Genomic DNA, 10,027 nt, shown 5'->3' with positions numbered 1-10,027 from the left:
GGGTGCGGTGCATGAACAAGACTGTCAGGTGGCAGAGGGTGAAGTCTGGGTGAGGAGGGCAGGAGAGGAGAAGGAGGGAGAAGAGGAGAGTGCCTGGCCACAAAGCAGGCCACCTGCTAACTGGACCTTGTCTGCTGAGCTCCCTCCTGCCCCACTGGAACGCATGGTCCAGCCTGTGCGGGCGGGGTTTTTTGGTCAGTTTTGTTCACTGTTGTATCCACAGCACCAAAAACAGCCCATGGCATGCGCTAGGCGCTCTGTCGATGTGGGATAAACGATCATCCCCCAGCTTCTGCCCTCTCTGCCTGCCCCAATACTCACTCCCTTCCCTCCCCTCAAAAGAGGGTAAAGCTCTTGTAACTTGGGTGCAGCGGCCCCTAGGAGGTTATTTTCAAAGCATGCACAGCATTACTTTGTCACGGAGGGCGTGGAGGGAACTGGTAGGGGCTGATGGCAGTGACAGTCCTGTCTTGCTGACGCCTGGGCCTGAGGAGAGAGAAGGGGAAGGGATGTAGCAGGTGTGGCTGTCTCCTTCTCCCACGTGCCCCGGAAAGGTGGGGATCCAACTTTTCCCGGTCTCCTGGGGGCAGTTCAAGGGACCATTAACTTTGGCACACAAAGGTTGTACCCAGGGACCCCTCCTTACTGTCACTGTGCCCCGAGGCTCCTGAGTCCCTAGGAGAGACAGCAGGAAGGGGCTGCACGTGTAGGTCCAATCACAGAGGAAACCCTGAGACTGAGAGCAAGGAATCTGCTTGGGCCGGCCCCGGGACGCAGGGCCCCCCTGGAGCCAGAGAGTGACAGCAACTCCAGGTGGGAGGGAGGCTGGGGTCTCTGTGGGTGTGAGAGGGAACCTTGAAAAGCCCTGAGCTCCAGGCGAGCAGAGATGGGGGGTGCTCTCCATGAGGCATGCTCTCAGGAGATCCCTAAACACTGGTCTGCACTCAGCCCAGCGGGGCCCACCCACTCCGGGGAGACAGCCTCCGCCTCCTGAAGAAGCTCCAGGTCCCCAGCCCTCCTGTGCGTCTGCCCAGCCCTTGACTGGCACTGCGCAGGGTCAGCGCAGGAACCTTGGCCCGAGGGTCTTTGTAGGGATGAGTAAGGGGGAGGCGGAGTTCGTGGATTCTGTAACCCTTCTGACAGCTCCTCTGACCCCTCCTGAGGGCTTCACAGAGTCTCCAGCCCAGGAATAAAGTGCTCTCCCGGGGAAGTGGGGAGGCTCTTGCATGGCCTCAGGGAGTCCCCACCTCGTGGTCCCCACAGAGCACCTCTGCCCCTGTGAGTGTGTGGGTGTGTGGGACACCTGACACCTGGGAACCAGCTAGCTGATCCATCAGGCTCCTGCGGAGATCCGGGATGAGTCATGCTGCAGCCTGTTCCTTCACCTGCTTCTTCCCCAGGGCCAGAGGCCACGCAGGGGTGTGTCTTCTGGGCAGACTCAGACCTTAGTGGGGAGTCTAGTCGGGGGAGGACAGAGCAAGCTGCCAGGAGCCTGGGAAAACCTTAGAGACAGCCACCCAGAGGAGGCCAAGATGCGAGTGTCCGCTCTACCCCCCATTAAGACCTGTTCCGGGCGTCACTGCTGGGACTGCCTTGTCTGGAGGGGCACTGGGGGCAGGAGGTAGGTTACAAATGCTAGCTTGACAGTCAGACGTCTTGGGCTAAAGATCAGTCTACCACTTTCTACTTAAGTAGCCTTGGACAAATTATGTAACCTTCCTGTGCCTCAGCCTCCTTGCCTACATAAAAATGGAGGTCATGCAGTACCCTTCACAGGATTGTTGGGCGAGTTAAATCTAAGGCTTTAACTTAGAACACTGCCTGACCTGCTGCAAGTACTCCAAAATGTTGGCTCTTACGTGCTTGTTTGCGGTTCCTAGGAACGTGAGCTCCCCGAGTCTAGCACAGTGTCTGCAGGGCCGCCATGCTCCCCAGCTCTCGTGTGGCTGTGCGATGGCCCCGAGTAGCTGACGGACAGGCGGTGGGGAGCCGGGGTTCTCGGGTGTTTATCACCATAAGGCTGAGGCGCTGCGCTCCCCCGCCCCGCCCCACGGGCACGCACGCGTCTCACCATCGCTGTTTCCTCGACAGATGAGAAGGAGGAGAGCGTCCTGGGCAGCGTGCCCCTCCTGAGCTTCCGGGTGGCCGCGGTGCAGCCCTCGGACAACATCAGCCGGAAGCACACCTTTAAGGTCAGTGGGCCTTCCTCTCCCAGGCCGGGTGGGGGCTGGAGGCCCTTCTCCTCGAGCGCACGGAACGCAGCGGGGTCAGGAGCCGCCGCCTTGAGCAGTTCCGGGCGGTGGTACTGGGGGAGTAGGCAGTGGCCCCAGGACTCAGTCCAGGCTGCTGCAAGGCTCACCCAAGGCTGGCCCCTGGTCTTCGCTCCCAGAGCCGGCCTGTAGAGATGAGCTTCCGTGACACCACAGTCTCCTGGGGGAGAATTCATTCTGTGCTGCGTCCGCGGACCCTCTGCGCAGCGTCCTGGCACTGAGGAAATCCTTCGCCGCAGAGGCAGAAGCTGTGGGCCCATGGGTTTTTAAGATCCGCTCTGGAAAGTCTTCCTCCACACTTTTACGGGAACTAGACCCCCAGGCTACCTTAATTAAAGGGGCTCAGATGTCAGCTCTTCGCTCCTATTCAGTGCCCAGCATGCTCCCACGGCCGTGTAAGGGCCCTCAATTTGTCATTGGTCCTCACTTCCCTTTTTTGCTTTGCCCTTCAACCCTGCTGCCTGCTCCCTGTCCCCTTCACAGCCCTTGTCATGGCCCAGCGCCCTGCTATATTTGTAACCTTGCAAAATGGCTTTTGTAGGCCTGTGTGTTTTAGATTCCATAAACAATGTGCTCTACCTGAAAAAAAAAATCTTTGGAGAAAATTTAGGAAGTGAGTTTCATGGTGGCTCAGATGGTAAAGAATCTGCCTGCAATGAAGATCAAGGTTCAGTCTCTGGGTCACGAAGATGCCCTGGAGAAGAGAATGGCAACCCACTCCAGTATTCTTGCCCGGACAATCCCATAGACAGGAGCCTGGCAGGCTATAGTCCATGGAGTCTCAAGGAGTCAGATATGACTGAGCAACTAACTGGGTGCAAGAGTATAAAGGGCACAGTAATTAAAAGCCACTAACCTCATGGAGACACAATTTGAGGAGTAAGGGCCCAGGGAGACGGGCCCCACCTGCCTGCTCTGAGCAGCGAGCATTGCTGCTCAGAACCCATGGGGGATCCACCTATCAAAGACGCGTCTGCAGCTGTCTCTTCCTGGGCCAGTGTTTTTCCACATTTAAAAATTCATGGCCTGTTTGAAGTGATAAAAAAAATTCCTTGCCTTTTTTGGACTTAATGATGCAAAGATCATAGGTTCTTTTTCATTTTCCAAATATAAAATTATGATATCGACCATGCGTTTTCTTCGTACAAAGCCCTCTCTCCCCCAGTTGAGAAATACTGTCTAAGACCCTGAAAACCCACAGGTTGCTCGAGGGCAGCGTCAAAGTTCCTGGGGCCCCAGAGACTCTGGTCACCTGGCTCCAGAGAGGTGGGCAGATACACAGGTGCTGCCCCGGGGAATAAGGACGGGCTGCTCAGGCACATAACTGGCTCCCAGTCTCCACGGGTCCTGTCTGCAGAATGGATAATCGATAGGAGCCTGGCTCCAGGGCGCCAGATTTTAGCTGGGGAAATAGGAACAGGCTGTTTAACCAACAACAAACGGTCGTGCTACACACAGATACGTACACACACCCACACAGTCAGACAGCCTGTCTCACCCTCCCCTGCAGACCTGTGCACACAGACACGCTCCAGCCCGGAGCCCTGCTGGCAGTCGCCTTAGAAAAACGTCCCTAGTGACTGCCACACCTGCTCCGCAAACCCGGGCCTCCGCGCCCATCAGCCCTCTCCTCCTTTCCTTGAGGAGCGCACTGCCTCTTTAAACCCGACTTGAGGGCTGTGCTCAGTGGCCCACAAAAGGTCCTGATTGTGGTCACTCAGTGGCCTCCCCAGGGAAGGGAGGGGCGAGGAGACAGATGGGAGGCTTGTCCCACCGCGACACCCTCAGATGGCCAGTAGTGAGGGGCCGTCCTGCCCGTCCTGTGGCTGAATGCCTTGCCGTGCCCTGAGCCGCCCGTGGGGCTCGGTGGGCTCCCCACGGGCGCCACCCCCGTGCTCTGGCCCCTCTTGTGTTTCCAGGCTGGTGCGGCTCCGCGTCAGTCGCCCTGTCTTTTCCCAGGCCCTCTGCTTCACCGTCACAGGCAGTTGTTCCTGTGCCTTGGCTCTCTGCTTGTTTCCCCATGGGCGTGTTTTGTCCTCCAGCTTGACTGCCAGCTCTTCAGGTGCAGGGAGCGTGTCTTTGCCCTCCCTGTGACTGGTGCTCAGGGCAGAGCTCTGCACACACAGGGCGCTCACTGGAAGCGCAGCGGGTGAATTGTCTGCTGCCGCTCCCACCAGCCCAGGGCACACATCCTCGTCCCCCGGTGCAGTTCTCCTCTGCAGGATCCCTGTGTCCTCCACCCCAGGGGCCTTACTCTGGGCCCTGCTATAGTTTCAACCCCTGGAGACCTCCTTACAGCCTCGGTGGCTTTACAGTCTACAGTGGCTCTACAGTTAGCAGCCCCCTTCCTCTGCCTGCCTGCTGGGCAGCCCGGCGGGACAGTGGGGACTGGCAGGATCCGGAGGAAGGAGCCCCCTCTCTGTAATGAGAGAAGCAGTATGCTCCTCCACTGGGCAGCGGCTCCTAGGAAGGAAACCCTGTCCCAGGGAAGCTGCTGAGGGTGTGCGGAGCCTGGCTGGGGGAACTCCCGGAGGGTGTGGGCCCAGTGTTGCTGTTTAGGAGAGCCCTGGGGCTCGTCAGAACAGCCCTGCCTTCTCTGCTCCCAAACTCCGGAGACCCAGGATTTGCACCCAAGGGGTCAGAGGCCAACGTGCACTCTGGGATCTCTCGTGATGAGTGGGATGCACAGAGCCAGCTGCTTTTTCTGTGAGATGGTGGCTCTCACCTGGGGAGTGTTCTCAGCTCTCAGAATCAAGCTCGGGAGCGTCTTTTCCTCATGGACATACCCATGGAACAGGTGCCTCCGTTAAGGCCAGAGCCACATGGCAGTGTGTTTGCAGTTGCCGAGCTGGTCAGGAACAGAGCTAGGATTAGCACTGGGCTGCCCTGCCCTCTCCCCTCTGCCGGTCGAGGTTCTCCGGGTCTGAGCTCTCCACCACGGCTCCTGGTGGTGGACTGGGCCTTGCTGGGTGCTGCGGTCCTGGTGGTGACGCTGAGTAGGAGGGGTAGCCCGAGTAGCTCCCCACGTCCCCCTGCTCCTCAACATTCCTGCCACGCCGTCTCCTGTCTCTGCCTCTGGTGTTCGATTGACCTGTTCTCTGCTTCTCCTCCTTCTGGCCACGTGAGGACCCCTCCTCTGGACAGGAGCTCTCTTCGGGGTGCCCGCCTGCCATGCCTGCTTGCGGCCGCCAACTAGGTAGCGTGCTCTGACTGTCTCTGCATGCCCCCGTGTGCCCCTGCTGTCCCTCTGCCTAGGAGGGGGCCTCCTGGAGGCTGAGCTGGGGCCGGGATGGGCCATGCTTGAGGGTGGGAGGCATCTCTCCCAGGCATGGGGGTGACTGACCTTCACATCAGAGACCGAATTTGGTGGGCGAAGCGGGTGAGGTAATTAATTGTCCCTTCTGCTTGTAACCGCCTCAGGTAGGGCAGGTAAGCCTGCCTGGCTATTACTGGGCTGCCTGGTGGTGTCCCGAGGGCTAGTCACAGGCAGGCAGGCGGAGGCCAGCGGGAGTCCTTGGGACCGCTGTGGCCTGCCTCTTCAGCTTGCCCTGAGCTCCAGATGGAGCCAAGAGCTGCCGGTCGGGGGAGTGATTGGCCTGACCACCCCTCTTGCGGGCTGGGTGTCTTCTCCCCACAGGTGACTGTGTGCTGGGTGGACGAGGCTGGGGCCAGTTCCACGCACTGCCTCTCCCCACAGGCTGAGCACGCCGGGGTCCGCACCTACTTCTTCAGCGCCGAGAGCCCCGAGGAGCAGGAGGCCTGGATCCAGGCCATGGGGGAGGCCGCCCGAGTACAGATTCCCCCAGCCCAGAAGTCGGCGCCGCCCCAGGCTTCGCGTCACAAGTGAGTGTGGGGCTGGAGCAGGGCATGGGCAGTGCCATCAGAGAGAGAGTGGGGTGAAGAGGCCCCCACCCCACGCCATTGCTGAGCCCAGCACATGGGCTTGAACCCCTAGAAAAGGTGAACAAGCTCCTTGCCTCCCAGGAGCGTGCCTGACTAAGTGACTTCAGAGCTGTAGTCTGTTTTCCCTTGGGCATCTCCTCCTCTTCTTTCTGAGCCAGTGGAGGCCAACAGAAAAGCCAGTTCCAGCAGGGCCTGGCCAGGAACCATATAGGGTCATTGGCTCATTTTTTTCAGCACACCACCTTTGTGGGACTCAGGTTCGAAGCCCAGCTCGGCCACTTGCTCACTGTGTGACCTGAGTGTAAGTTACTTAGCCTCTGACCCTCAGAGACAGCCTTTATAATCCTACCTCTGGGTTGTGAGGACAATATGGTGTATGTAAAATGCTTGACGTGCAGCAAGCGCTCAGTGTGTGAGTCACTTTATCCCATCATTACCCGGAGCCTCAGCCCCTGGCTCTGCTTCAGCTTTGCATCTGAAGTTAGATTTTAATAGGGACCCAGCAGAAAGAGGTTTTACAGTGTAGACTCCAAGACTTTATGCGTGTCTTAGAATTGTTCACCAAGCAGTGTCTCAGCAAGGGTGCTTGACTGTTGAATTAGAGAAGGTATAAAGAGATCGCTGTCAGGAGACTCCGTCCTTGCCTCTACCAAGGAGTGAACTTCCAGGAGTTCACTTATTCTTTTCACAAATATTTACTGTAAATACTAACGTGTATAGGCTGCTAGGAAAACAAGGTAGGAAAAGTCTGACAAGCGCAAACCTCATGAAGCTTAGATTCTCAGAGAAAGTCCTGTGAGAAGCTTGTTCAGGAAAGGGGTTTCTGTGCCTGTGAAGTCTGAGGCAGCCACTCTGGCCCCTGGTGTGCCTGCCGCATTTGACCTCACACAGTCCTTACCCACTCTGCCATTGAGGAGCCCAAGACTCGTGAACATTAAATAACTTTCTCTAGGAGAGAAGGCTTGCCTGTCACAAGCCTCTGTAGCTGGGACATCAGCAGTTTCTATTCTGTGTCGTGTACAGTTGCCACCAAGTGAGGCAGCTGGGTCCTGGACAGACTGCAGAGGAGACCCAGTCTGGGTGGGGTTGGTCTCGGCCATAGCTTGAAGGCTCGACTCCAGGTGGGTCAGCAGAAGGGAGTGGAGGGTGGCCCTTGGGGACGACAAGCAAACACACACAGGTAACCCTGGATTGTGCTTTACAGTTGCCCCGACTGGAGCAGGGAGAGAGAGCGGAAGGTGGGATTTAGGAAGCAGAGTGGAATACATTGACTACTGTTTCCATCGCTGCTTTCTTGCCCATCCTTTTCATCCCTTTTCTCCTTCTCACTTTCCTCCACCTGAACTCCACGCCGGGCTGGGGTCACTTACAACACCGCCCTTGGCGTCCCACAGCCATGAGAAGCCAGACTCCGAGAACATCCCACCCGGCAAACACCATCATCAGCTCCCCCACAACAGCGTTTCCAAGCCTGAACCAGAGGCCAAGACTCGCGGTGAGGGTGACGGCCGGGGCTGCGAGAAGGCAGAGCGGAGGCCCGAGAGGCCCGACGCCAAGAGCGAGCCGCTGGTGAAATCCAACGGTGTCCACGCCGGACCGGAACCCGCCTCAGAGCCAGGCAGCCCTTTCCCTGAGGGCCTGAGGGTCCCGGGAGGTGGGGAGCGGCCCGCCCAGCCCAATGGCTGGCAGTATAGCTCCCCTAGCCGGCCGGGGAGCACGGCCTTCCCGCCTCAGGACTCCGAGAGCGGGGGTCACCGGCGGAGCTTCCCGCCACGCACCAACCCTGACAAAATCGCCCAGCGCAAGAGCTCCATGAACCAGCTTCAGCAGTGGGTGAACCTGCGCCGAGGGATACCCCCTCCTGAAGACCTTCGGAGGTGCGGCCTGGGGCGGGTAGGGTGGGGTGCTGTTCCCCCTGGGGCTGGGGTGTGACATGCAGGCAGCCTGCGTTGGATACCTTCCAGAAGCCAGGCTGGATGGGAAAACCAGCCCCATTCCCTGCCTGCCCAAGTCCTTCCTGCCCCATGGTTGCCCCCTACCCCTGATGCTTCCTTCAGAGGAAGCGGGCAGAGCGCCCAATGCCTCGCCCAGGATAGTAAACAGAGGAAAGGCAAGTGAACTGGCTCAGCCGTGTCCAACTCTTTGCAAACCCATGGACTGTAGCCCACCAGGCTCGTCTGTCCATGGGGATTTCCAGGCAAGAGTACAGGAGTGGGTTGCCACTCCCTTCTCCAGGGGATCTTCCTGACCCAGGGATTGAACCCAGATCTCCTGCATTGCAGGCAGACTCTTTACCATCTGAGCCACCAGGGAAGCCCCACAGGGCACTGGGTGGACTGAAATGTGGAGGCAGTCACAACGAGGGACCTTTAAAGCTGTTCCAGCTAGACATCCATCCCTGCTTCCCACCCTGTATAACATCCAGTGTTTCCACCAATGCGAGACCCACTAACCGCCAAGGCAACTCGCTTTGTGTTTGAATGGCTCTAACTGTTTGAAAGCCATTATTTATAAACACTTTTTGAAAAAGAAAGATGTTGCCACTCATTGGCCCTAGTTCTATCCTCTAGATAAGTTTACTTCTATTCAGTTCAGTTCAGTTGCTCAGTCGTGTCCAACTCTGCGGCCCCGTGAATCACAGCACACCAGGACTCCCTGTCCATCACCAACTCCCGGAGTTCACCCAGACTCACGTGCATCGAATCGGTGATGCCATCCAGCCATCTCATCCTCTGTCGTCCCCTTCTCTTCCTGCCCCCAATCCCTCCCAGCATCAGGGTCTTTTCCAATGAGTCACCTCTTCACATGAGGTGGCCAAAGTATTGGAGTTTCAGCCTCAGCATCAGTCCTTCCAATGAACACCCAGGACTGATCTCCTTTAGGATGGACTGGTTGGATCTCCTTGCAGTCCAAGGGACTTGCAAGAGTCTTCTCCAGCACCACAGTTCAAAAGCATCAATTACTTCTATTACTATCTATTACTAGATAATAGTGACTGGCTTTCATTTGAGGACATTTATTGGATATCTGATATTTGAATTTTTTGGATATTTGACATTTTGGATAGAAGACATTTATTTTTCTTTTGGATGTCTTTACATGTCTTTTGGATAGAAGACATTTATTGGATATTAGATATTTGGATATTTGAAGACCTTTATTGGACCTGAGTATGTTCATCAGGCAGGTGGGGTTACCGCTCCTTCCCTGGGGCTCTGGGCAGCTCCAGGGCTGCAGGTAACAGTTCACTGTGGTGATCTGCCCTGCCCTGGGGAGAGCTCCTCGCTTGGGTTGAGTCCCAGGACCCGACTGGCTGAGTCTTTGACGGGACCTGAAATCAGGGAAGGCGCCCCTGTGTGTCCTCTTTTGCCCATCTCCAGGGGCCTGGTGCACTCCACTTCTTTCTGCTCGCAGCCTCTCTGGAAAGGATCTGAGAAATTGGTTCCTGCTGAGATGGAGATGGCTGAAGGGCTTAAAGTTTCTCCCTAGCATTTCATTTTAAAGAGACAAGGATGGAAGCTCTGAATAGTGAAATTTCTGGCCTCAGGGAGCTGGTTGAGGGAGGGAGTTTGAGGACTGGTCCTTCTTGCACCTCTGGAAACAAGCCTCTGTGCGTGGGGAGTGCACGCAAGGTCAGCCTAGGGCACGTCCACATAGTCAGAACCCGCCTAGGCTGGAGGACAGGGAGGGGCGGCTGGGGCACCGGCAGGTGGCTGGGAACATGCCCGTCTTGTCTGGCTTCCTTACAGAGTCCTCTCTCTCTCTCAGTCCTTCTAGGTTCTACCCTGTGTCCCGTAGGGTCCCTGAGTATTACAGCCCCTACTCCTCCCAGTTCCCTGATGATTACCAGTACT

The 10,027-nt window shown here is 57.2% G+C and overlaps 1 protein-coding gene across 1 annotated transcript in view; it reads left to right on the top strand.

The window, feature by feature from the left end:
- PLEKHA6 (pleckstrin homology domain containing, family A member 6) overlaps nt 1-10,027 on the top strand; it is a 134,127-nt gene that overhangs the window by 96,633 nt on the left and 27,467 nt on the right. Inside the window, exons 8-11 of the mRNA XM_010854252.1 lie at nt 2,092-2,192; nt 5,908-6,113; nt 7,568-8,050; nt 9,942-10,022. Coding sequence (XP_010852554.1) covers nt 2,092-2,192; nt 5,908-6,113; nt 7,568-8,050; nt 9,942-10,022 — 871 coding nt within the window. The remainder of the gene's footprint in view (nt 1-2,091; nt 2,193-5,907; nt 6,114-7,567; nt 8,051-9,941; nt 10,023-10,027) is intronic.

Source organism: Bison bison, unplaced genomic scaffold (assembly GCF_000754665.1).
Source record: "Bison bison bison isolate TAMUID 2011002044 unplaced genomic scaffold, Bison_UMD1.0 scf7180017864338, whole genome shotgun sequence".
Classification (NCBI taxonomy): domain Eukaryota; kingdom Metazoa; phylum Chordata; class Mammalia; order Artiodactyla; family Bovidae; genus Bison; species Bison bison.
Note: the sequence above shows the minus strand (reverse complement) of the source record. Positions and strands in the feature narration are given on the sequence as shown.